This window comes from Eucalyptus grandis, chromosome 11 (assembly GCF_016545825.1).
Source record: "Eucalyptus grandis isolate ANBG69807.140 chromosome 11, ASM1654582v1, whole genome shotgun sequence".
In the NCBI taxonomy this organism is placed as follows: domain Eukaryota; kingdom Viridiplantae; phylum Streptophyta; class Magnoliopsida; order Myrtales; family Myrtaceae; genus Eucalyptus; species Eucalyptus grandis.
In genome coordinates this window covers 48313815-48341646 of record NC_052622.1, presented here as the reverse complement: position 1 = coordinate 48341646, position 27832 = coordinate 48313815, and the positions used below count along the sequence as shown (strand labels likewise).

The 27832-nt window shown below is 37.8% G+C and overlaps 2 protein-coding genes across 2 annotated transcripts; one reads left to right on the top strand and one right to left on the bottom strand.

Moving 5' to 3' along the window:
* Positions 1–723: 723 nt before the first annotated feature.
* Positions 724–20715, bottom strand: LOC120285910 (DExH-box ATP-dependent RNA helicase DExH8-like). Its single transcript, XM_039304625.1, has 14 exons — positions 20460–20715; positions 19139–19316; positions 17829–18002; positions 17297–17444; positions 7853–8170; positions 6031–6177; positions 5779–5959; positions 4473–4750; positions 4257–4379; positions 4041–4185; positions 3699–3943; positions 3427–3582; positions 1548–2084; positions 724–1204 (listed from the first exon to the last, which is right to left on the bottom strand). The coding sequence occupies exons 1-14, from the start codon at positions 20644–20646 to the stop codon at positions 989–991; spliced, it is 3033 nt and encodes a 1010-aa protein (XP_039160559.1). The 5' UTR covers positions 20647–20715; the 3' UTR covers positions 724–988.
* A 2562-nt stretch (positions 20716–23277) lies between these two features.
* Positions 23278–27744, top strand: LOC104426765 (peter Pan-like protein). The gene is given in 9 exon segments (XM_010039915.3): positions 23278–23488; positions 23862–23983; positions 24156–24219; positions 24222–24340; positions 24821–25051; positions 25997–26089; positions 26180–26367; positions 26753–26946; positions 27385–27744. Coding segments are annotated over 8 exon segments (1023 nt in total). The 5' UTR covers positions 23278–23488; positions 23862–23965; the 3' UTR covers positions 27501–27744.
* Positions 27745–27832: the final 88 nt, after the last annotated feature.

The window sequence follows — 27832 nt, the reverse complement described above, 5'->3', positions numbered from 1 at the left end:
CAATTTCTCCCAGGTATAGTCGTTATTGGGCCTCCAACGTGGAGGCTCGTGAGACCCCAAATCGACGTAAGCCAACAAAGGCGGCTCCAGCGGATCCTTGGTCACCAAAAAAAAAAAAAAAAATCAACTCAAGAGTAACTTAGACGAAGTATTAATTTCATAAATACCAAACTCTACGCTCGTGACAATTCATAATTGTATACAAAATGAAAATCCAAGCTACTTCACATTTAAAAAGAGTCTATTTCCAAGTATAAATGATAAATATAATAAAAAATTAGTAGGCTGCATAATGCGTTTCCGAAACCAAATCAGACCACAGAAAATGGTTTTGTTCGATTTGTGAACCAGTTTTTTTTCAAGAAAGTACTCTTAAACCACAGATTTGAACCTTTCTTTGCTCACTTCTAGTTAGAATTATACAATTTTTTCCTAGAATGTGCAAATTTTTAGGCTCTCCTTCCATAAAGGGAAAGAAGCGTCCCGCCAAACCAAATTGAAATGATTTGATCTCTTTGTCAAAGACAGATTCGGAATTAGAAAACAGCGGTCCAAGGGATTGACGTTATGACGCAAACATGCTATCTCAAATCACTCCACATTTAGATCATCCATGGAAACTTTTCCATATCAAACATCTCAAAAAGACTCTCCTAAGCGATGGGTTATTTTTGCTAAGGTCGAAAAATGAGTCGAACTCGAAGGACTGGAATGAAAAAGAGCTTCCAAAGGCCTAGATGACCTCGTCGTGTTTGCGTTACTCGAGTATTTTGAACAAAACTACATTGCAAAGAAGCAATGCTGCAATGGGCAAGGATCGTCGATAGTTGAACTACACACAATACAGTGAACATCCTGTCATCTGTCTGACGTAACATGGCAAAACCTAAGCGCATTCGCTGAAGAACCTCACAAAAGGAGGAATTCTCGGAGCTACTTATGAGTTATGACCAATTAAGGACCTTTTGATTCCCTACGCCACCGAAAGTCACTGAACATCATGCAGACATTTTCGAATGTTGGCTTGGAAATCATCAGACTCGATGTCTGCAGGAGGGTACATGCGAAAAACATACGAGATGGGCTTGGAGACCTCCATCAGTTTCTGGGTGGGCATAACATCCGCCAATTCCCCGAAGCTCTGCTCGGCGAAAGGAAATGACTCGGTAAGGAAGAAGAAGCTGCTCCTTCCCAGCTTCTCCACCTGGAACAATAATCACAAAGGAGTCAAAACAACACTGGGGGCTAACCATGGATATCTGCAAAAAGATGTCTTGAACCCACTGTTATGAACTTCAGCAAAAGAGTTCGAAGAAGCTACTCAAATCTGAGCTGAAAGGTTCGTCAGTGTAACTGCAGATTAGCAAAGATACACTCGAGAACCGAAAAAACAATCTAGTATACTGGCCATGCATGGAAATGGCAAGCTCTCTGCTACGCACATGCAATTGCTGATCGGTCAATGACCTGTTCCTTACAGGATTCCGTGATCAAGCAAACGCAGCAATGACAAAAAATTGTTTCCATCTTTTAAAAAGAGCAATTACCTGCAGTTTTGAGAACCTAAGGTTATTCATGGTAAGAATGACCGGCACTTCACATAAAGCGTCAGCAAGTAGCCGAATTGCCAGATACTTGAAGAAATTTTTCATGAAACTTTTCTGTCCCTCCAAATTTTCTCCATATCCGCAAATTTCAAAATCAGGAAACCACAAGACGCATTTCACTGACTTCCACAGAAATTGACTCTCTGCAGATTTCCCTATGATGGTTTGGTATGGGTGATGGAGTCCCCACATAATCTTGACATCAGTCAATGACGGGTCCAACATGGAGGATTCCAGAAGACGTGTGGTGGCAACCATTCTCAAGGGATCATAAATCCGGGCAATTTTGGAGGTAAAATGGAAGTTGGTGTCATCCAAGATAAGAATATTCCCATCATCAGCATAAGGAAATAACCGAATAAGTAGTGCTGGGTCAGCATCACCATTTTCTGGGATGCATGAACTTGGCTTAGTGACTGATGAAAATGACGTGCCCAGATCATGAGAGAAGGAACATGAATCACCGTTTCGACAACCCTGCAAGTCCAGTTACAAAATCACTTAATGAATTACTTTCACTTTGCATTGGGGAATAAAGTAGCAGCAGAGATAAAGACAAGACTTAAAGAGCATATGAGGAGAGTGTGGCATGATGTAGACACAATCAGCTACAGGTTCACATACACACGAGCAATCCCCATACCAGCTTTTTGAAACTCTTGCTTCAGACAAGGAGCAACCTATTTAAGCTCAGAAGCCTCTAATCTCTTTGGAGGACTATATGCAAAGCAACCCCAATACCAGATTTTGAAACTCCTGCTTGTGACAAGGAGCAGCCCAATTTAAGTTCAGAAGCCTCTAATCTCTCAGAAGGACTATATACACAAAATCCAGAAGTTTATTTGCTTATATGACCTTTTCAACATCCATGAAGCATCAACAGAATTCTTTTTATAAGTACCCTATCAAGGTTTGTTTAGCTTTGCGGTAACTTCTGCCATAAACTTTAGTGCTGTAGCCTGTAATAGTGTTATACCTGTGGTTTTAAAATGAGCATAACAGAGCATGTGCTAAAAGTGTTATAGACCTTCAAATAGAAAGTAATTAATGCGAACTCTCCAGATCAGAGCAACTTCTCCAGAAGCTGCTGAAGAGTGAACACCATTGAAGGTTCTAACTGCACCAGCTTTTGAGTGCTTGCCAAGCATCTAACAAGAATCGAAGCACTCCAAGAAAACAAGAGTAGGCACATGTTCCAAGGCAACTTTCAATATGAGGCCTCCAAATGATAGAATCATAAGATTTGAAATTCTTGAGAAAAAGAATAAATTCTCTCAAAAAACATAAGAACATCAGGAGCTGGAGAAGGTGTTTGTAGTGGTCTTAGTTTGATTAAATTAAATACATAACTAGATACAACTAAACTTAGGGAAGCATGTACCACTGAGCATGAACAACAAAGCAGTGGAATCTGATATGCTGACAACTAAGCACGAGCAGATCAATTTACAATCACATATGGAGAGGTTCCATTGCCTTATGATCAAGACGACCATTCCTTTAAAAATGGGGAAGAATCTCAAGTATGTGTCAGATGCATTCAGTGAACAGTCTCGGGAATTGCAGTAGTAGGCAATATAAGAAATTAACTATAAGATATAAAGCATGCCACCAACTTGCCAATGTCATCTACCGCTTTATTTGCTTCAATCAAGTGTTAAATTAATTCTTCCATCACATTCACGCTAAAGCATAATACATCACCAAGCATTCACTTGGTAAGTGGGTACAAACTCTGAAAAAAGGAAACTTATATGCCGATAACACATGCATGCATATTATATATGTTGAAAATAAAAGCCAAGAATGAAGTACAAACCTTTAAAGAAGTGAAGAATTTGCACGTAGGTTTTTTTGCTTGGAATGAATGGGAAAACGAGCAATTGCTGCCCCTGTTGCAAGATCCTTCTAGAAAATATCTACATAATTTACCCCATTTGTTAACAGAGAAACGACTCTCAGAGGAACTCTCGGGCTGATCGCTGGGGGCAATCCAAGGTAATGAGCTTTTATCTATAAAAACATTAGAGACAAAGGAAATGTAATTCAATAGGTATCTGCAAAAGCGAATGTAAAGTATGATAAAAGTACCTCTTTCACAACAGCTGTCAATTTGTCAGCCACATTTTTTGTCTTGAAGTCATTTGGGGCAACAAATGGCCTAGCAACACATTCCCTTGTGTCGACAGATATATTAAGTTCTTCATCTTCATTTGGCGGACACTCAAGAAGGCATTTGTGCCGGAAGTCACGCGGACAGTAATAAGAAGGAAAACCATCAGATTTACCAAGGAAGTTGGGCCGAAATCGATGCAATGAACTCAGGACGTCTTCATCTGAGGAAAAGCAAATTCAAAATCAGAAATCCAACTAATTGAAGAAAGAAAGGGGAAGAGAAGTGACAGGAGACAAAGGACAAAGTTGCAACTGTACATTTTTCAGCAACATGATTAAGTGATGGCCGCGCGAGATTATGAAAGAAGCACCATTCTTCTTCAGCCTCCAGCACCGTCTTCTCCGTAGCTTTTATGTCATCAAATTGTAGGACTTGATTTAAATGCTTGGTGCGATACTTGTCCTTCAGAAGAATACAACATACATATTAGAATAAATACCTTAAAGATCTTCAAGAAAAATTAATGAGAATACCTTGAAAATGCGCTGCCAAAACATAAAGGCACACAAGTTCGCCATTAAGATCACTTCCTTTAGAGGACCAATTGGGGGTTTGTTAGTATCCCTGCTAAAGTAGCTGCCAGTGTCCTTTGCGAACTGGAAAGAAAAGGGGAATAGCCAATGAGAGTAATGTCTTTCACCTGTTGATGGATCCTAAAAAGAAAGTGGCATTTGCTTGATAGAAAGTACCAAATCATCCTCCCCAAAAAAATGGATGATGGGTAGAGGTTGCGTATCCAGCAATACACCAAGAAGAATGCCCTCATGCAGCAATCCAACCTCCCCAAACTTAATTATGAGCAGAGATGCATCAAAAGACAGAGAGAAACTGACAAGCAGACGTCCATAGAATGTTGGCTCAAGCCTCCCTCTATGGGATGTCTGGAGTGCACCAATATGAACTAGCAAATCTAATGCAACCTGAACAGCATCAGGATCAGGAGGGTCTAAAGCCTTCTGCAACAACACTAACATTATATTTTAAGGATTAGCATTTCTATTAATCAAATAATACTGAACATATGAATGCAGAACATCAGAAAATGCTAAAAACATAATCATGGAAATGGGTGTCATGCATCTTAGAGCTGGAATAGATGCAAGTTCCCTTTTAAAATCATCCGATATCAAATTTTGCGCAATCAAATTGTGATAAATGTGGCAGGGACATGTCAGTAATATGGCTTCAGAATAATTTCTGCATGAAGTTTTTCCACTAGTCCTAGCTAAGCACAAAAGAAAAAATCCAAAGACAATACTTCTTAATTTAGATCAGTACTGACGATCCCCCTTTCAGTATCTTCTGAATAGCTTTAAAACAGCATGCCTTCTTATTCATTTCAAGACTTCCATAGTTGCTTCACAAACTATATTTGCGTGAAAGTGTATTAGGTATCTATCTCTTGATTAGTCAATTGAAGGGTGACAAAGGACAGTTAAATTCCATTAGGCTTTGCGAAGGATGTCTCATGGTGTTTCCTTGAGCTGAAGAATTTTTACCATGTTGAAGAGATTCACTTTCTCATCACTTCTTGTTAGATGCATAGGGTTCCAATATGGAGGGAGTTGATCGAACAAGAAAAATTTTGCAAGGCAAAATGTCCTAACCAATGTACTCATTGATCTTAAAAATGCAACACATAATGGGAACGGATGTTGTATGGGCAACTCCACTGGGATAAAATGGAGGTCATCAGTTTTGATTTCAGTGGCAATGGAAGGGAGGCCCTTGATGCTCTAGAAAGGTAAGGCTATGTTAAAACAGGGAAGAAAGAACAGGACTTCCCAGTTTTGATTTTGCCCTCTTCCCTACATTTGTTTATTTCCCATCCTTTTGCAAGATTTTATACACGTAGTAGGTTGGATTCCCATTTTGCACTTCCAGTTCTAAGAGAAGATTGATGAATCTGAGCAAGTTTGTGGATGACAAAGGTGAAACAGGAAGAGAGGGCATTTCATCAGCACACTTGCTGTTTTATAGACAGAAGGAACATACCTTTGGGATCATTAATGGCCTCTTGTTCGGCACAACAGATTAGAAGTATGTGCTGTTGCAGTGGCAATCTCAGTATAGATGGACACTCGTAATCCTCTAGATCACTGAAAAATGATTGGGTTACCAATCTATAAATCTCTCCATCACAGGTCCGACCGGTTCTTCCTCTTCGTTGCTCAGCCTACATGAAACTTTGAATCTAATGAACATAACATAGAAACTGAGACTAAGTTGCTGAGCTTTATATGATACCTGAGATTTGGATACCCACATAAGCCCCAAGAATTCACATTTCCTACTACCATCCCAGTAAACTTGTAATGATCGACACGAATCGATTATAAATGCTACTTCCGGAATTGTCACTGATGACTCGGCACTTTGTACAGCTAATATTACCTGGTTGAAAAGAACTTTCAATATCAGAAACTCAAATATGAGATATGTTTCTCTAACTGGCTAATGAAAAGACATCCAACTTTACCATAAATCCATATTATTTGGGGAAAGGTTGTACTTGTCTCAATATTTTGACATCTCAATATCACCCTTACTACTAACTACGTTCATTTCATCAAGTGGCCACTCATTTCATGGATGTCTCCACCATCACTGTATCCGCCCTATTATGTAATCCCCCCAATTCCTCTCAATTTTTTTGTTCTTTTGGTTCATAACCTCCCACAATCATGCACGCGCTTCAACACTAATAATGGCATAAGAAAAGGTACATTCCCACAGTAAATACTTTAATGGTTTCATACTAATTTCACATTCATAAGTACACTTAGTTTCGTAACCGTTCCTAACAAAAGCAGAGGCAAACTAATCCCTAGCCTTCTTGAAGAACGCAACTTGAGGAGAAGCGCATGGAGAAACATGCCTAAAAGATCAGCACCTATGCAATAATATCAACAGGGCAAGCAAGATCCTTGGCTTCCCATTATTGACATAAATGCTGCCAAAGATTCAGAAGTCAATACAAGCAAAGTTTGTCCTGTAAAATCTATTGATACAGTTTTCCATTGTGATAGCTTTTCAGAAGAACACAATCTTCATGTTTTATTGCTTCCTCAAATACTTCTACCAACTAAACAACATTTTAACCCAAAAAAGAATAAAATAAAAAATTGAGAGACTACATGATTTGATGCCTTTAGATGGAGCACATTAATCCTGATTTAGTTACCATTACCAATAAGATCATGCAAGAAGCTAAGGGCGCGTTTGGTTGTGTTTCGTTTAAAAATTGTTCTAGAGAACAGAAATAGAAAAAAGTGTTTCTGTTCCGGGGAACAATTTTTGAACAAAACAACGCGTTTGGTAAACTTGTTCTGGAAATAAAAAATAAACAGAAACATGTTTGGTAAATTTGGATAATTTTTTTATTTCTTTTATTTTTTCTATTTTTTTCTTATTTTTCCTTTTTTTCTTTTTCATTTTTTTTTTCTTCTTTTGGCGGCGACCAGCCGGCGAGGGTCGGCCTCGCCTTGATCCGGCGAGGCCGAGCTCGCCTGGGCCGGCGAGCGAGGCGCGGCCTCGCCGGGCCACCGCCCGGCGACGCCGACTCGCCCCCGGATCCGACGAGGCCGAGGCTTGCCGGCCGCCGGGCGAGGTCGGCCACGCCGGATCTGGGGAGATCGAGGTCGCCCGGCCGGCGCGAGGTCGGCCTCACCGGGGACGGCGAGCCTCGCCGTGGCTGGGCGAGGCCGCCGTCCCTCGTCGGCCGGTTGCCGGCCATGGCCGAGGCCGGCGACCGGCCAAAAGAAAAAGAACAAGAAAATAAGAGAAAAAAAAAAAAAAAATAAGTGTTTCTCAAAAGTGTTTCAAAACAAGAAACACAAAATTTGTGTTTCTTGTTTCTGTTTCTTTTTTGTTCCTGGAACAAAAGAACAAAAAAAACAGAAACGCGTCCAAACGCGTTGTTCCTTTTTTGTTCCTGAACAAAAAACAGAAAAAGTGTTTAAAAACAAAAAAAATAAACACAAACAAACGCGGCCTAACATGCAAATTAAAAGAAGTCCAATGCTGAAACATGAGAAGTTTATTCAAGCTTCCCAAAAGCGCATCTTACCTTACGGCGGGACTTCCAGATCTTCATATCCAACAAAGCTTGTTCTGTGTCTATACTGTTATGCAAAATGACTTTGAACAATGAACTTAAGGACTTCAAAAGACGCCACTGCTGCACCCGTGAACGGTATGATGGCAGAAAAATTAATATGCTTTTCTCAATGTCTGGCTCGTTTTCATGTATATGCATTATCAGATCATGAATGAGTCTGTGGACTTCAGGTTCAATATCTGCCTTGGCTGTTGAAGGGCTTTCCCCATTGCAATATTTCACTGACAATGACTCTGAGTCTGAACTCATTCCAAGCAATTTGGTTACCTGTTCAGCAAAATTTAATAAATAACAGGTTGCCTCTCAAGCTATATTTGAAAAAATCTCAAAGATGCTCATCTCTTCATGAGAAACATAGTAGTTAACCTTTCAACAAAAGAGAAGAAAAAAACAACTGTCAGGAATTATCATGCTTCACCAATGGCTTTTGCTTGTGTAAAATGTTGATCGTTTCGGGTATCATGCGGTCCAGGGAATAGAGGCCTTGTATTGGATTGAACAGGACTAGACACATATATTGACACAGGGGTACTCCGTCCCGACATGAGCAGGAAAAGCACTAAAAGGGGACCTCATATGCCATTGTCATAAAAAGTACAGCCTTAGTATAGCATATGTAATGAATTTGGTGAGATATGCAGAAGACATATTTAGGAAAATGCACCTAGAGTTTGATGTCCGGAGGTATTGAATGTATACCGAGATGAGATATGCCACTTGTCAAGCTTGGGGGCAACTGGATATGCAGGCCTTAATTTGTTAGTAGTTGCCTTGGATCATGGCGCACTCTAAAGCCCTGAATCATGTATTATCTTGTGCATGAACGAAAGAGGTTTAAAGTACTCGAGTTCTTCCCACAAGCGGATGCGCAAATGAAGGTCCAATTGCATCAAATGCTTACATAAAGTCCGCTAAGGGAGGATGTAGCTCTATTGTTTGTTGCGGGTGTTATCATTACAACATGCATTTTTGCCTCTAATGTGTAGCAGAGGTAACAATTTTTTTTTTATTAAATCATATAAATGGAGATATCTAAACACAAATCTCCATTTTTTTTTTTCATTCTAGCTCAAATCTTTAAGCATCCATATTAGTGTTTTGGCAAGCGGTGAGCATCGGCCCGGTTCAATCCAATGATTGATCTGAACTAGCCTTACATGACCGATTCACACGGGGAATGGGTGGGTTCCTGAGTTAAAGAAAAAAAAAATTGGGGAACTAGTCTTGACCGATTCATTTTAAAATTGGCTCTCCAGTCAATGATGAAACCAGCTGGTTCGGTTCCATGTTTTCTAAAGGAACTGGTTCCAAAAATTGGAAACCGACTCTAATAGAATAGGTTCCTGGTCTAAAATCTACCTAGGCTGGAACCTATTACCCTAATTTTTGTGGAATCAGAGGTCACTTTCATATTATTTCCTCCATAATTACAGATTGTATATTGTTTCTTGTGATTTTTTTTAAGAAAAAAAATCTGAAAAACAAGTCAAACAACTTAGGTTCTAGAAACAAATCAAAATAAAAACAACCCAACAACAAATCGTCATGCACGGTTCTTACCGAAATCTTCATAATTTGGCTTTCGTTTAGCCCTTGATCGACTGTGCGGATCAATAGTTATAACCAGCCCCACTTTCTTCATTACCACAATTTCGGTACCATGTAGTGTTTATTGATGATTTTTCACAATATTGTTGGTCATATCCATTGAAGAGGAAATCTGAATTTTCTAATCTGAGTTTACATGATCATTTTAATCAATGCAGGTTTCAACACCAGGCCAAATGTCTTAGTAAACCATAACAGTATGTGTTCGGAAAACCTCTATATGATATTTTGGGCAAAATTGCCCAAAAAGTGCTCACCCTGTTGCACTTTTGCCAATTTAATCATAAATATTTCAACTTTACCAATTAAGTCTTAAACTTTTTCATGTTTTACCAATTGAGTTCATCCGATCAATTTTGGCCAGAAATCGCTGAAGTAGACATCGTCTATCCTACGTGACACAATCGACACTAATATAAATAATTTTTAATATTTATTTTTTATTTTTCTTTTCTTTCTTTTCTTTACTTTTCCTTCTTTCCTTCTTTCCTTCTTTTCTTTTTTTTTACTTTTCTCTTCATTTCTTTTTTTCCTTTTTTTCCTTCTTTCTTTTTCCAATTTTCCCTCCACCGGCCTCAAGCGAGAGTCACCCTTGCTAGCCTTGGGCAACTGTCACCCTTGCCTATGAGCGAACATCAAACACCATCGACGAGGCCCATTGGAGGGAAAAAATGAATTTAAAAAATATTAAAATATTATTATAATTTGTCAATGTCAATATCCGTCGTGCCACATAATACGGCTGGTGTCCACCTCAGCAATTTCCACTTAAAATTGCCTGAAAAGACTCAATTAGCAAAACTGAAAGGTATAAACTGAATTGGCACAACATTTTGAATAATTTTTATCTAATATTTTGAAGTTGATAAAACCATCCATTTCTCATTATTACTTAGCTAAGACAGAAATAAGGTAATGTTGATATAAAAGATATTTATCACCATTGACGGAATCGGAAGTACAAAGCGAAAGGATTGATAAAAGATAAAGGGTAAACAAATTTGCAATAAAAAGGGGAAATTCGTGAATGACTGGAGATATTGTGATAAAGTGAACAGTTAAGTCAAGTCTTGAACAATAATGTACTCACGAAGACCAATAGATGGAAATATATATGCAAGTGAACTAGAAGCGTAAAGCTTGGATAGACTCACCGGTTCACTATATATCTAAATAAATACAGGATTTTGAGTAGAAGCAAGAATCCTAATGAAAGCAGGGCCCACTAGAAAATTGCACGGACTCAAGGTAAGTTACCATTGAACCTCTTTTTAACATTGGAGTCCCTCACTCTCTATTTTGATTGTTCCAATATTTACAATGTCATAGGTACTGCTATTAACAGTTAGTTTTTTCATTCTCTCTATATCAGAAATCACTATTTTATCATTAGGAGTAAAATATTTAAGGATCTGTGTATAAAAGTCTTAAAACTCATCACGAAAATCTAATTGAATTTTAAAACTTTCAAAAAATACAACTAAATCCAACAACTTGTTAAATTGATACAATTAATCATTTTCTTTACTCTGTCTAACTTGGCTCACGAAAAATACTAACTTGACTTTAGTAATATTTTCTCTCTTCTACACAATGCCGACGTGGCTATAGCATAGAGGAGAAGGTTAAAAAAAATTGTTTTTGTCTAAATCTAATTTTTTTCACTTAAAATTATTAAAATTAATTTTTTTAAAAGCTAAATTTAAAAATATTAAAAAAGAATGATGGAAAATCAAGCTCTAGCTGCCAACTAAGTAATACCGACACCGACATGCGACATACCACATGACATGATATGAGAGACTTAACACATTTTTCAAAAAATAGAGAATTTCAACATACTTGGATACGTTATATATTAAATATATATATTTTTATATATACATAATAAATTATCATCCTTAAATTAACTGATTCAAATTCATAAATAAATTAATAATAAAAAGGAGCCTATAATGAATTTACACTAAAAATATGAATCCACTATTTGTTAATATCATTCATTATTTCAATTTGACAAATTCAATTTCATTCCAATAATCTATAAAATTTGGAGGAAAAAATAAGCAATCCACATTCTTAACTCACATATCCGAATGTAATGTGTCACAAGAGGAGAAAAAAATTTGAGGATGAATTGTATGTCATCGAAAATGGGAGTCAAAAAAGAAAAAGAATGGGTTTTTCTTATTTCTCTATTTACTTTTTATTTTTTACATATTTATATTTTGACCCATTATTTATTGAAAATTTTTAAAGTGGCCCCATGCAGATCAAAATTCCCGATTTGTGTATCGAAAAGTGTCGGGAGAATTGGTCAAGTGTCAGATTTTTTTGATAATTATTGACTTGAATGTCGAGAGCATCGAACAAATATCAAAATGTTCGACACAAAACTCCCGAAGAGTGTCGACGTTTCATAGGCCGCCACCCCACCATTGCTAGAAAGGGCCAGCGATAGTTAGGTTATGGTCTCATGGACGAGTGTCACATTTATTAAAAATCATTTACTTTAGTACTCTTAGCAGAAATTTCAAGTGGCTTAAATTTATTGTATATCATCCATGTGGCTCACCAGTAAGATGAAATTAGGAAGTAAGAAGGCAAATGGCATCATTTAGAGTTCTGATTAAAGAACCCTAATCCAGTTTATGCAAACTGGGGCAAAATTCAATTTCGTTCATGAAGAACCCTAAATTGGGGTAACCCACCTTAAATTTGGAAAAGAGACTAGATTGGATGGTCAAAATTCTTTGGCCCCGAATCATTCATTTCCTTTTTCCAAGTGAAAAATCCAATGTCGAAAGACTCTTCCTAAGAACAAATATCACCGACAAATACAAAAAGATGGCGTCGATTTCCATTTTGACGAGCACAAACCAAAAGACGCCTCCTTTGAAGCTCGTACGCTCTCCTTTTGGGTGAAGTCATCTGTCTGTCCCAATCCCAAGGCCCCCGTGAAAGCCCCCTCTCCAAAGGCGCCGGCGACGAAGGAGAAAGCGAGAATGAAGTCAGAGAAAGAGCCGGAACAAGATTAAGAGCGACAACGAGAACGTCTCCAAGTCAAGAACCCCACTCCTCTTCCTTCCCACTGACAAGCTCAATCAATGATCACATTCTTGCATTTCTATGGAGTTTACGAGTTTTAGAGAGAAACCATTTAGAAAGAGAGATGTTCTCGTTTGTGGAGGCAATTAGAGAAGCATTTAGTGAACGCTATCGTTTTTGTAGAGGAAACATTTAGAGAAAGAAAAAGAAAACGACCATGTTTTTGTTACTATTGCCATGTTGGACAAAGAATTTCCACATTAGACTTCAATTTCTTTTTAAAAAGCCACATCAGAAAAGAAAATTTTAGTTAAAACGCCATATAAGACAAATTGCCAGAATAGGCATTCAAATGAACGGTTCTACAATGGCATAGCACTCAAATGAGCGAAAAATAATAATTATGGCACTTAAGTGGGTACCGTATGAAAATTATGATATTTATGGTGTTTTTATCCTCAAAAATCCCCATTGTATTTATGTAACATATTTACCCTTATTCAAAGTTCTATCAATGTAAACCATTAAAAATTTGATTGTAAGGACATTAGAAAACAAACAATATTGACATGGCTTAGGTGAGTTTTGGCTGAAAAATCATCTAAAGAAACATTGATGGAAGGTAACTGTCACAAATATACAAGTTTGAGATTTAGTTTAGGGTAAATTTGGGTTTTTGATTGCATAAAAAAAATTCAAGATAAATGCATCACAATAAATATAGTTTGAAGTTTTTTGTGACTTTTTCTCTAATAATTATTAGCTTTTGTGCCTGCTCTTATAAATCGTTTCTCTATTTGTTTCACGGAAAATTAAGGTTTTTGGAATATAATTTCTTTAGAATAATCATTTGTATCATTTAAAAAAATGAATGAAGGAAAATAATTTTCATCATTCACTAAAATGTTCAAACATAAATTGTTGTCAATAATCAAAAAAATATCTTTGATTAATTATTTCAAATGACACAAACAACCATAAAATAAGCCTTATTTTTCCAAATTGAATGATTTAGAAAAAAATTTATAAGAAATGATCATTTATATTATCTACAAAAATGAATTAACGAAAGATATCTTAATCGTCTATAAAAATATTTAAATACAAACTTTTGTCAATAATAAAAACATTTTTCATTAGCTAGTTATGTCAATCAATATAATTAATCATTAGCAGAAAAATATTTTTTAAATCATTTATTTTCTGCGAAACAAATAAAATTTAAGTCATTTTTCACGGAACAAATGGAATTATGGAACCATCTCTTAAAAGAAACTAGAGTAAATTTAAACTTCCAATTCCAAATCTTATGCTTCTATCGCTTGTCTCGTTATATTCCTTGATCACATCCATGTTTGGAGACTATCAATTGCTAATGTATGCTCAAGTTTTTAACAATTATATTTTCAAAGCCCAATAATTTGATATGTTCATATGGTGTCATAATCAGGTGAAGTTTATATGAGGAATGCTTCGCCAAATCAATGGTGTCCAAAGTATCCAATGGAAAGATCTCTACAAGATAATGGATCTTGATAGAAGTGGAATACGTTTGGTAGAATGAGAAATTCCTGAGAACTAAGAAAAATTACGAGAAGGTGAACATCTAGATAGAGTCTTGATTGCTAATATACTCAGGAGGATAGCTCAGATAAACTCATCGGATCATAAGTAAGGTAGCTCCTTATATCAATTAAATAGGAAAAGATTATCGTGCCTTTATCACCTACTCAAGAAGACCTCAACTTCTTTCATTTGATTTTGACGTCAGACATGAAGTAAATAACCGTTGACGAGGGTTGGAACTTGTGTGGAAGGATTAGAGTCAGAGCAGTTTTTGCTTGTTTTGTTCAAACAGTCAGAGAAACAAACTTTTGATAGAGGCAGCATACTCTATCTAGAGAGAGAGCTTAATTTTGTAAGGAAACTCAGACTATATGGGTGTCCAGATTTCCAGCAATGGGGTCTCTAACCCCAATGGCGCTTTAACTTTCTGGACGACTCTCCAATGGCTAAATTGGAGACTAAAGTTCTATAAAAGAGTTTCAAATCAAGTTGAAATTGTTGAAGAAAAATTCAGAAATTTACAACTTTGATGTTGTCGTGTTCTCTCTTATTGTAATTGTGCTACTGCTCATTTGTGATATTTTATTTAGAGTTCTTGTTACTTGTAATCTATGTATAGAGAGGTGTATCAGTGTAATAGCAACACTAGTTTGTTGATAGTAGAATTAATCAACTTCACATAGTAGTATATTATATCCTCCCTTATGATTACCAACAGATTCCAACCTTATTAATGGTTGTTAATCTGGTAGAGCGGACTACGCTTAATATAAGCTCAACCACTAAGAAATCTGTACATAAAATTCTCTATTATCTATCTTTATATCCATTTACTACAAGCATTTGCATATGATATTATCAAACTACTTAAATATCTATCAAAGTTATACTTAAAATATTCCACGGATATTTTCAAATTATAAATCAATCTATTCACCCCCTTAGTTCGCATTGTTAGCCCCAACGATACCATAGTTATGGCTTCTTTTGACAAATATGGTATCACAGTCAATTTCATAGCTTCTGTTTCCTTCGTAACCCACGATCACTAGGTCTAATTCAGGTTCGAAGCGTAATCCCAACTATGTTAACATTGTTGTCTCATCCATTCATTCTGAGCCTTACAGCACTGCCTCTGCTCTTAAACATTCTAAGGTTAAAGCCGCAATGGCTGGTGAAATTTATGCTCCTGCCACAAATAATACTTGGGATAATGTTCCTCAACAACAAAACATGAACTTTGTTCGTTGCATGTGGATCTTCAAAACCAAACTTCTATGGGGCTTTGGATCATCTCAAAGCTCGACCAGTCACCAAGGGATTTCATCAAGAGGAGGGGGTTGATTGAAACCCTCAATCCATTCTTTAAGCTTAGAACCCTCGAATCACTCTTAATGCTGCAGTTGTTCATAATTGCCCCATTTGTCAACTCGATGTCAAAATTGCTTTCCTCCATGGAAATCTTGATATTCAAGAGTACGTGGAGCAGCCCCTTGAATACCACAATCACCACAATCCATCTCGGCCAGATCATGTCTTTACTTCCACGAGCACTATATGGCTTAAAACAGGCCCCTCGGGCATGGTTAGACAAGTTTAGCAAATTTCTAATTAGCTATGTGTTTAGTGTCAATGACCTCTCCTGCATTGCCCACCGTGGTGATTCCGGCCATAGGCTTCAACACAGTCCCCATCCCCGTCTCAGCTGAAGCCATGATCTTCGTAACGACTTGCGAGATTATCTCCCAACTTATCCCAATCCGAATCAAATTCCTCTAGCAGGAACCACCGGACTCCTTGGAACAGTTGGCCGTGAGGACTATTCATCTGCGGCTCTACCTCGTCAGCCCTTTCCGGGTTTTCCCCCTGCTACACTAACGCGTCTAGAGTTAAATTAAAGATTCTGGACAATGGCCCATCGAGATACCTTGAGTCGACAAGTAGCCGTCCACAAGGCCCGTCCCGCTGATATTCATCACCGGGACGGTTGCCTCCATTGCCATAGCTACCAGACATGGCTTTGCTCTCCAGCAAATTTTGCCGACTCCGACATTAACGGACGCAGTAGAAATGGGATAAACACGGATATATGAATCCGCAAAACACGCACAAGGCGCAACACGCTCACAGATGAGCTGCTTTACATCAAAATAAAGCGCATACCTATATGCGTGAAAACCTAAACCAGAATAAAAATAATTAAAAAAAGGAAAATGTAACCAATTGATAAATAGCGCCTTATTCGAATAAAATCACCTATGATTATAATACGGATAAAGAAATAAAAGTAAGATTATATTCACATTCTAATTATAAAATTATCGATCATTAAGGTAATAAATCCACAACAAATCTCGACATTGTCTTGAAGGGGTAAGATTATATTCACATTCTAATTATAAAATTGTCGATCATTAAGGCAATAAATCCACAACAAATCTCGGCATTGTCTGGATGGACCCCGCATCATGATTTCAAGAGTTAAAACAAAGTTTACGAGTATTCTCCAACATATACAATTAAAAGTTTGAACGGCCACAGCAGCAAAATCAGCCCTGAATTGCTTCTTGAAAATCTGCTTTCAAATCGTTTCAAGCAGAACTTTTTAAAGCAGAAGCAAGTACTCGCAAGAATTGCCCTGAAGGAATTATGCTTTGCCGCTGAGAATTACAACAAGAACTACTTCCTACTAACTTTTCTAGCATTTGATAAGTGCAAAAAGTGAAAAAGTAGAAAGGCAGTGGCAGATTCCAGTCTTCTTTTACTTCATGATAATTTCAAGGAAGTTCAGTTGAGGATCTGCTTGTTTTGACTTCTTAAACTACTCAATGACTTTATGGCATATATAAATATATATGACTTTCCCACCAAATATTTAAAAATAATTATTTTGCAATTAAAAAAAGGAAAAAAAACTTTACATGTCTTTAAATGAATCAAATTGCTAATAATTACATGCTTTCAAAAATTCAAGTTGTTAACGTATTAAATAATAGTCAAATCTGAATACTAAGCAGAAAGTAAAGTCTATTGTTAAAAGCAAAAATTACGCCAACACACCTTGAAATTCCATGTGAAACAAGAATGCCAAATGATCAAACATTGAGTGGGTACTCTTGAATATTAATGCTGCCAATTAAGGCATATCTTGACTAATAACTGATCTTTTACCTGCTCGAGATATAAAACTCTTCTTTGATAAATGGTTTGCTGGTTAGAGTTAGGAATGGAAACCACCTCTACTCTTTCATCCCCAGATATATCTCCAAAGTAGTCCCTGTATTTTGCAATATCGGCTGTTGCAGACATCAATACCACCCTGTAAAATATCAAACAGGAACTAAGTTTCTAATGCCATAAAGCAAGCGCTATGCATGACACATCAAATCAAAGATATAGTTTCCTCTGTATATTGCCAGTGTAATTAATTCTTTCCACTTCGTTATTAATCAAATGCATCTGCATTCTATTTGCACTACTACCTGATAAAAGCATGTTATTGATAAACCACCTGTTGAGATTTTCATTTTCACAGGTGATGCATATTAAGAAATGCCTGAAGATAAAGAGAGAAGATTTCACTGCATCATAACCGCAGACTCCCCCAGCTACTCTAAAAAATATCATATGATACCATCATTTTGTGCAGACTAGGTAATAAACTTTGAATGACATCAAATACAGGTAAAGTTAATAACCTGACCTGAGGTTGTTGTTCTCTAGAAGAAACTGCTTCACACAGATAAGAAGGAGATCAGACTCTACAGATCTTTCATGCACTTCATCTAGTATGATAGCCTTGTAATCAAGTGCATTTAGACCCTTCTCGCGTATTTCATCTAACAAAACTCCCACAGTTTTGAAAGCAATTTTTGAGCTGCAAAAGAAGACAGGTAGAAAGGAATAAGGACTTCAGTTTAAAATAGACACAACGCAGATGCCTAAAGGCAATTCCAAGTGGTGAATCAATATAAAATTAGCATGAGCCAATGAAAAAAATAAAAAAATCTTAACCAATATATACAAATAAATCAATGGAAGCAACTCTTGCATTTATGTGTTTGACCGTTTTAGACATGGTGTTTACTTTATGAACATGCATTAATGACATAGATATGACAAAAAAACCTTTATCAGATGAGATTGAAGAAAACAAAATGATTAATGAAATCTAAGATCACATTTGTGTGGAAAAATTCACTTAGAGTTAGAAGGTTGAATATGGACCTATTTCGTTCGACTTATTACTTCTATTTATGACTTCCCCTCCAAAATTTTGAAAATGAAAATAAAGATTTTAATTTTTGGAGAATTGTGAAAAAATTATATAGGATTTTCCATTTCAATATTTGCATATTTTGAAATGTTTTAAGTATTTTACATTAAATAAAAATTCAAACCCCATCACCACCTTACATGCGAAAGCTTGATAAATAACATGGTACATTTCATATGTAACTATTTCATGCTAATATGGTGTATAGAAAGGTTCATCAGTTGTGTGGATCTCGAAGTCACCGTGCTTGTGGAAATTTTTCTCACTACTTATGATGATCATAGAATTTGAAAATTCTTCACACAAAATATAGATGGGAAAGAGTTCATATTTCTGTAATGGTTTAGCTGAATATGTTGGGCCAACTTAACTTAAAAGACCATCCACCTGTATTATTTATTAGTTCAGTAGAGTGGAAAACAGTACCTATCTGCAAATAAGTTCACCAAAGATTAACTCAAAAGAACCAGTGGACAGATAAAGAAGGCAAAAAATCCAAACCTGCTGGAGGATATAAAGGACAGTAGATATTAAAAACAGTGTGTGACTATTGGTGGTGCCAGCCAACAGCTCCAGAAGCCCAAAGAAATAGACAGCGTATCAAACGTCATGGACCATCTAATTCTCGATATTACAGAAATGGTGATAACAGGCGCGTGTGTTTCTTTCTTTTAACTTTTTCCCGCACGTGGGGGGGGGGAGAGAGAGAGCGAGAGAGAGAGAGCATGCACCACTACCTGGATGATATATTCTTTAAATGACCAACATGATATCCAACTTCCTCTCCCAACTCACAATTACGGGCTTTTGCAACCATTTTAGCCATGGCCACTGCTGCAAATCTGCAAGGTTGGGCACATATTACAGGATAGATGTTTCTCTCTAGCAGAAACTGAGGTACTAGAGAGCTCTTCCCTGACATTTAGAATAGACAATCAGATGAATCCCAAGCAACAAACTGTGGAGAACTAACAAAAACAGGTCAGAGCACCAATCAGATGCAGAGAAGTAGATAACACGGGTTCCAACAAAATTCGATTCCAAATCCACATTTGTAACTTCAGGGCGAGCACAAATATAATCATTCCAGTATAGGATTACACAGTTGAATCGGTTTAAAATCAACATTCAGCCAATAAAAACCTCTCATGAAACAGATCTTGAAGGCCCCATCTTTAGTTTCTATTGAAAGCTTCCTTTAAATTGAAGGACAATCAATTATAAGACTGGAAAAAACAAATTATTAGGATCCTGAATAATCTTTTTTCACTCCTCTTAAAAGCTATTCAGCTTTAAAATAATGATACCAACAATAACAACAACAATAAACCAATTACACCCCGGACATCAAGCCAAATCTCCATATTCCAGATGTGACTCAAGAAGAATGCAAAATCTACAATCTGCCGGCTTCCTTCTCCATTAAGTTTTTAGCAATCGCAATCAGTGAATACAAAGTGCTTAGCTGAATAAAATACACGGTCTATAAAACAAAAACTGAGATTAAGAATTCTTTAGACAGACATTTCGTATGTCGGCGCTACTCCAGAGATTAACTAAGAAGCTGAGTACGAAATTTTCATTCGTTGGAATAAAACAAAAACGTTGACGCGATCACATTCCCACAGTTTTGTGAGCATCAGCACATGCTGCATGAGAACAAATAACACAGAGCTACACTAGAGTGACCTCACAATCATTCAGGAACACCTTAGTTCCTTCGATGTAGTTTCCGAAGCCGTGAAACGCCGCGAAATACAACAACAGAGTCCACGAACTAGCGACGGAAAGGAAAGGCGCGTGCTGGATGATCGCAAACCAAAAGGCCAGCGAGAGAGAAAGGAATCGCATGGCATGCACTCGATTCGCACCACGTGAGTTCGAGTGCCTCGAAAGGAGAAATGAAGGACTTCTTCACATATAATCTCCCAGTAACGACCCCGATCATCCAAAATCGCAGCTCAGCGTTTTGAATTCATCGTTCACCGCTCAAAACTTGACGCGACCACAACGCAATGCAGCAGAGCACTCTAAAAGAGAGAGAGAGAGAGAGAGTACCGCATCCGGTTTCGCCGGCGATGAGGGTGACGCGATTCTCGAGGATCTTCTCGACGATTGTCTCGCGGAGGGCCATGATCGGGAGGGGAGGAAACTGAGAGGAATGCGAGGAGCTACACGACGATGACGATGACGACGCCGGAGAAGGAGGACTCGCCATTGTCGAAGTCCCTTCCGAGTGCTCCATCCCTCTCTCTGTTCGTGTTTCCCGATCGCGAAGGAATCGCTCGCTGTCGCTGCCAGCGAGCGAAATGAAGTCAGAAGCAAAGCACGCTCGTCCTCTTCTTTTTCAACAAAAGTTTGAAAGGACGAAGTCGGGAGGTCGGTCCTCCCGCGCAGTCCATGATCCCCTGCTCGGCGTCGTATCGGAAACTACACGTGTCGGCCTGTGGATGGGTTCTGGGGGAGGACCTTTGCCCTTTGACTTGGACTGTCGTCGGTCGACTTCGTTCGGGGGAAGCGGCGTACGCTGGTCGCGGGAGTAGGCGATCGTAAGGGCCGTTACCTTCCCCTGGAAGGAGAGGGAGGGTGGGTCCCGGTGTTATTTTCTGGGCATGTCCGCTTTTTCTCGGAAACGAGGAAGAAAGTTGAATTTGGTTGGACTAAAGAGGATTAGTTAGACCGGGGCTCGAATTACGCGAGATCAACGGTCACGATCTCCTTTCGATTATCGGATGACGATCTCACGTCCTCCCCATGTGGCCCTCTCGTCCAAGCCTTAATTATGCATTTAGGCCAGTGAAAATGATAGGTTGGGTCGAAAATGGTCAAATCCAAAAAGGCAAGTATTATGGTTCTAGTTCACTTAACTCATTGTCTTAATTTGAACAAATTAAAAGACACCCACACTTATACTATAGCTCACATACTCTTAATTTTCTGATATGTAGCAAGATACCCAAGAATGAAGAATTTTTCTCTCTATTGATTTGGCCACTGCCAACCAAGTCGGAGTGGTCCCCAATATACTTGTCGGTACACCAACGAGCTAACATATTCCACGTTGCCTTGGTGGCGGTCATACTATGAGCATATAGTAGCATGGGGTTTCTCCTTTTGTTTTAAAATCATTTAAATAACTTCCCCTTAGTTATATAATCCTGGTGTAGGTTATATTTTACCATCTACCAGACAAAAAATAGAATATGACAAATTTTCCACATTTTCAATCTTATTGATTGCCATGTCCCATCTATTTTCTTTTACTTTTATTTTGGCCTAATCCCTTAATAAACTCCAAACTTTAGGTCCTGTCATCATTTTGTTCTAAACTAACCCTAAACTTTAAGTCCAATCCTAGATTAGCCCTAGACTTTTCTTTTGGTATAAAAAAGTTATCAACTTTAAGGCTAGTCCCAAATAGGGGTGAGCATTAGTCTAGGGTGACCCTGGACTGACCCTAAACCGATCCAACCCTGCCGGTCCTAGTCCGATTCTCAGGGAGATAAAGTCGGTCTTTGGTCTTATAATTCCTGGACTAATACTGTGCGGGTCGGTCCTTGGTCCTGAAAGTTTCGGATCGATCCAACTTGAACCAACCCTGGCTATATATATAAATATATATTATTTATAATTTTTTTATATAAAAAAACCTTAAAATAAACGGCATCAACAACATTAAACAGCTCTTTAGTTAGGAGTTAAAGTAATTTTATATTATTCTTTAATAACTTATGTTTTTAATGTCTTTTATGGCATCAATAGTCATAATTTACGAATAAGGAAAATATTTTTGTGAATAGTCCTCACGGTGTCAAAAAATGTATCTTATGGCATTCTCCTCTAATATTCGTTCTTTTCTGTCTTATTTATCCTCTTAGTCTTTAATTTGCCCAAAAAAAAAAAAAAAACAACTTATCTGCTTGCCACTCGACACTCACTTTGGCCCGCTCATGTTGCTCGCAGCTCGATGTATACTTGGCTTATTACTCCCCGCTCGACATTCGATGCTCATTCTGTTTGACGCTTACCCCACTTGAGCCTTCCTTAGCTAATCTCGCTCATCATCGAACATAATGGGTTGGTAAGGTCCTCAGTTGCCCTTTTAAGTAGTACAAAAAATGAAATAAAAAATTATTGATTGGTTCTGGGTTGACCTTGTAATCAGACTGAACCCATTGGGTCAGTCCGGTCCTCAATCGCTTTTTTAGGAAATACAAAAAATAAAATAAAAAATTATTGGTTGGCCCTAAGTTGACTTTAAAATCAGGCTGAACCCATTGGGTCAGTCTGGTCCTCAATAGTTTTTTTAATAAGTACAAAAAATGAAATAAAAAATTAGCAATTGGTCCCGGATTGACCTTGGAACCAGACCGAACCTATTGAGTCTCAAGCTCAATAGGATCGGTCATCGGTCCTAAAAATTGAGAACCAAAATCGTGCGGGTTGGTTATAGGGTTAGGGGGTGAACCAACCCAACCTGGACCATGCTCACCAACTTTTGATCTAAAAAAATCACCAACTTTTGATCTAATTTGAATCTACCTCTATTAATCATTTGTTCAAAAATCGCCATCAATTGTTTGATGAAGTATTCACTTGTTGGTAACAAATCCACGCCAACAAGATGACATGAAAAATTATTTTCAAAATGAAATCTTTATTTAATAACGAAATTAGGGATGATTAATGACAATTTTTGATAAGGGGCAAAATCTTGGACTAAAGTTACATTTCAGGGTAAATTTAGAACTGAGTCGAAAGTTGAGAATTTTTTTATACAAAAAATTTCGAAATAAAATTGAAACTGAACATAAATTCGAGATTCTTTTAGGAAAAAAAGAGCCATTTTCTTAGTCGTTCTTTTTTTACCTCTTTATTCACTTGAGTTAGAGAGAAGTCCAACTAGCCCCTAAAAAATCCCTGCAAAAAACCCTAAAACCCTAACCCCGCGGTCCACCGACCGGGATTCTTCTCTCAAACTCGCCTGCAATCCGCTGCTTCTTCTCCCTTCGTCTTTGCATTGGAGAACCAGTTTACCCTCCTGCTACCATCCTCGCATCTCCCTCCTCTGACATCAAGCGCAAAAGGTAACCCCCCTCTCTCTCTCTCTCTCTGTTTTGTTCTGCTTACTTGCGCGTGTGGAGTTGAGAACTCGAATTCTTGTGGGGGCGTAGATTGGGACGCCAGGTTCTTTGCTGGATGATGTCTAAAGGGTAGCACGTAGGTGAAGCGTAGTGGTATGAAAGTGACCGATTGTTTCTGGGTTTCATCTGCCAGCTTATTATATGCGAAACGCTAGGTCTAGATTTATGTTTATCGATACTCTGCAAGATCGTAGAGAAGTCGAGGCGAGGACTTCTGCGTTTAACTTGATGGTATCCGGTCGTGCTTGTTGAGCTGGGAGCTTTTGCTTTGTGTTCTGAATATGCGTTGTGCTTATTTAGCTTTTCTCTCTTGTAGGAACCGTCTGATGTTATAATAACGTGCATCGTGCACGTGCATCTGCTTAAGCTGGGAGACATAAAAGACATTGGAGCTTCTCATTGAGACCGTGAAACGACGCGATGGCCCGCTTTGGAAATGTACGGTTCAGTTCTGGCACAGATGTTCTTGGTTGAGAAAAGTGGAAGAGATGTGATGAAATTATAATTGTAGTCTTCTATATCTTGTTCCGGAAAACATAAATTGAGTGTGGTAGTTGTAATTTTATCTTATTTTGCGCTTAACTTTCTATTTTGTTGTGAATTCAATTAGAATAAGAAGAAGGCATTTGTAAAGCCAGTTATGAAAAAGCCCAAGCCCGGGAATGTTGATCACATAACGGGGATAAGATCCCTAAGAGCTTTGTCTTCTCGAGGGGGAAATTGCCCGGACCCCTGAAGCAACTTGAAATGGACTTGAGGAAATTAATGCTCCCATATACTGCCCTCAAACTCAAGGTATGAGTTTCTCCATCATACTATTTTGTTAAATTTCATGATATTCTTTCTCCAAGCTATACGTAGTTTATGCTTAAGGTGACTTCTATAATATGGTGGATGCTGCTTTGATGTGTTTTTGTCTTTTATTACTGAAGAAATTTGGAGAAATTTATTCTGTGGAGGGTTAAACAATTGCATCAGTTGAATTAAGTGTGTTTGTCAAAAGGATAAAGTCAAGGTTATATAGTTAGTACATTGCCAGTGAAAAGTCCAGGTAGCTTTTAGAAATTAGCAGAGTATGTGGGTTTTTCGTAGTGATTATAGCTCTTATTCTGGAGCATACTTGCTGTTGCTATTACCTCATTTGAATTGCTGATCACTTATAACTTTATTCATAGTAGGTGTCAATCTACATGTTTCTTTTCTTTATTCTGTGCAACCTTTTGATAGGATTTTAAGCTTTGCATTCATTTTTCTTTTCCTAATTTGTTCATGCAGGAGAAGAAAAGAAATAACCTCAAAGACTTTTTGAATGTGGCTGGACCTATGGGTGTTACCCATTTCCTCATACTGTCAAAAACTGAAACTGCACCTTACTTGAGGGTTGCAAGGACACCACAAGGTCCCACACTTACTTTTAAGATTAAGGAATACTCTCTGGCAGCTGATGTTGCACAAGCTCAACTCCGTCCTAGAAGTCCAAAGGATCTCTTTCAAAACCCTCCTTTGGTAATCTCATAATTCAAGAATTGCAAGTACTTTTGTGTTTCTCCTTATTATCCCTTGATTGCTTACTTCAAAATTCATCTATTAAGTGTTTGTGTTCGACAAAGGTTGTTGCGAGTAGTCATGTGTTCTGTTCATGGAAAGAGCCTCTTTGCAACATAGATGAGATCGTGTGTAGTTGATGACCATCTCATATGCATAATGCTTGAGCCTTCCAGCTACTAGGATAGTTCTTGTTTCACCTGAGGTTGTTTTAAATGTTATATAGTTACAATTTTGAGATATTATGAATCCAATAAGAGGTGATAATGTATCTTTGGTTTATATAGAAAATTCTTTGCCCAGAAGATTGAGACACAATGGTCCAAATAAATGGTGTGTGTCCATCTATTATCTAGACATTTTTCAACCAAGTAAACAAGTTGTGGCTTGAGTTGATGAGAAGGATTAAGGTATAAATAGTTCATACGAGTTGACCATCTCTGTGTAAATTGTATCATGGATCACTTGATCGATTACGAGGGTGTTATGAAGTCTTGTAAGTACTACGTGGGACATGAGTAACTCCAAGAGCTTATTGCTTGATTTGGACTCTACTCACTCGAGAATGGTCAAGCCTCTTTTTCAGCCCTGACTTTGTGTACCTTAGTTGGATTTTTAGACGTAAATAAGCCAAACATGAGCTCTACTGCCTTTTATTGATGTGTTTATACCTCTAAACCTTCAGACTGAAAGGGTGATGATCTGATGCTCTGACTCAAATTAATTATCTCTGTACATCTGATCTCCTGCTCTTTTGTATATTGTATTGATTTCAAATAGAAGAGCTTTTCTGCTAAGATTTGTCTGTTTAGAGTTATGACCGAAAGATGGACTAGGAGATCCCATAGTTTCTCCATCTGGATTGGTATCATGTCTCATGCACCAAAGTCTTTATTGTACATGCAGATTGTACTTTCTGGATTTGGGACTGGTGAACAGCATTTGAAGCTCACGACTATCATGTTTCAGAATATTTTTCCGGCCATTGACATTAACACTGTGAGTGTTCTTTTTTTTTTTTAATTGTGTTCTATTACAGACTGGTATTTTTTTGCTTTGTCGATGTTTGATCTTTGTTGTCATTTTCAGGTAAAACTTGCTTCTTGTCAGAGAATTGTCTTGCTTAATTACAATAAAGAGACGAAACTTGTAGATTTTCGTCATTATTCAATCAGGTTACAGCCAATTGGAGTATCTCGTAGAATTAGAAAGTTTGTGCAGAATCATCAAGTCCCTGATCTTAGGAATCTACAAGATGTGAGTGACTTTGTGACAAAGTAAGTATTCTTGTCTTTTGCTTTGTGACAGAACCTGAAAATTAGAGGATTAGGGCCAACCCGTTCATTCCTTTTGGTTATAGTATAGGGCACAAGTGGCTATCTAAATTGATCATTTTTAAACTCTAAAAGATATTCAGAGTGTTCCTGTTACTTTAGAATGTGTTGGATGGGCTGCAAATGGCAAAGTAAACTTCCTATTCTTATTTGGTTCTTGTTTCGTTGTGAAAGTGGAGTTACTGAGATGAAACAGTGTTGGAAGAGAGAAAATTAACCCCCCCCTCCTTCTATCTCTCGAAAGCCAAGTCTTTAGCAGCTTCATTCATTGCACGGTGTTAATCACTTGCCTCTTTAATCATGCGTGTCCTTCCATGTGTGTTTGAAGGGCTGGATATGGGTCGGAAAGTGAAGCAGATGATGAAGCTGCGACAGTAACCTTGGCTAGTGATCTTGGCAGAGTAAATCAAGCTTCGTCAAAAAGTGCAGTTAAGCTCCAGGAGATTGGACCTAGGATGACCCTTCAACTTGTCAAAGTTGAGGAAGGATTGTGCTCAGGTGTAGTCATCTTCAATGAATACGGTGCGTTCACTAAATATTGCCAATTTATTCCTGCATAAGCACAGAAAAGATAATTGTAGATGCATCGAGGGACATGGCCTTTTGATGTTTTTTTTTATGACCAGACATGACCTTTTGATGTTGTGAGCCATGAATTGCAACTTTGTTTTCTTGTTGTTACTTGGAAACTTGCCTTCATGGGCATTCCTTCAATAGCTATGGTGTAAGCATATGATAGATGCTTTGACAAAGTAGCTGCTGGGTTTAAGTTATAGCCTCATTAAATGAACTCATTATCACCTCTCAGTTGTTTTTGTTGGTCTTTCGCTTATTGTAGACATTTCCTTTTGGAAACATTTTGATTTAATAGTGATTATATATCTTGTCCGAGCAACAGCTTTTCTTTTTGCCAGGATTATCATATGTTGCGCACCTATAAATACATTCTTTATTCTTCAGGAAATGCTGCTGACACCAAAAGGCAAGGCAAGCAAAAAGATGCCGAAGATCTGGAAGATGTTGAAAGAGACGGAGATGAAGGTGAAGAAGATCAAGAAGATGATGAGGAAGATTAGTGTCCACCAATGTCAAAAAGTTCATATTGAACTACAGTTTTGCGGCTATACACTTGATCTCTCACGGTTATCGCATCTGTGCTGGATAGAGGATGTAAATTTATCATGTCTTTACGTTGAGAAGAACTGTGAATTCCCATGGGCTTTATAGGCTCGGATCCTGCTTTACCGAGTCTCAAATTTTATTGAATTAGTCTTGTAGTAATAGCAAAGGTTCTCTGTTATGGTCATGACGTATTTCACAGTTTTGCGTATTTAGTAAGTCCTCAACCGTACAACCTTAACTAACCATTTACATTTTCTTGCACGGCCAAATGAATTGACAAGAAAGC

What these genes read in the sequence shown, in the direction of transcription:
- LOC120285910 (XM_039304625.1), bottom strand. Translation starts at nt 20,646, where the DNA reads ATGGAGCACTCGGAAGGGACTTCGACAATGGCGAGTCCTCCTTCTCCG. An exon ending in GAGTTTTATATCTCGAGCAG is followed by an intron (nt 8,171 to 17,296) that starts GTAAAAGATCAG and finishes TTTGCTGAACAG; the next exon opens with GTAACCAAATTGCTTGGAAT. An exon ending in TTTGGCAGCGCATTTTCAAG is followed by an intron (nt 4,186 to 4,256) that starts GTATTCTCATTA and finishes ATTCTTCTGAAG; the next exon opens with GACAAGTATCGCACCAAGCA.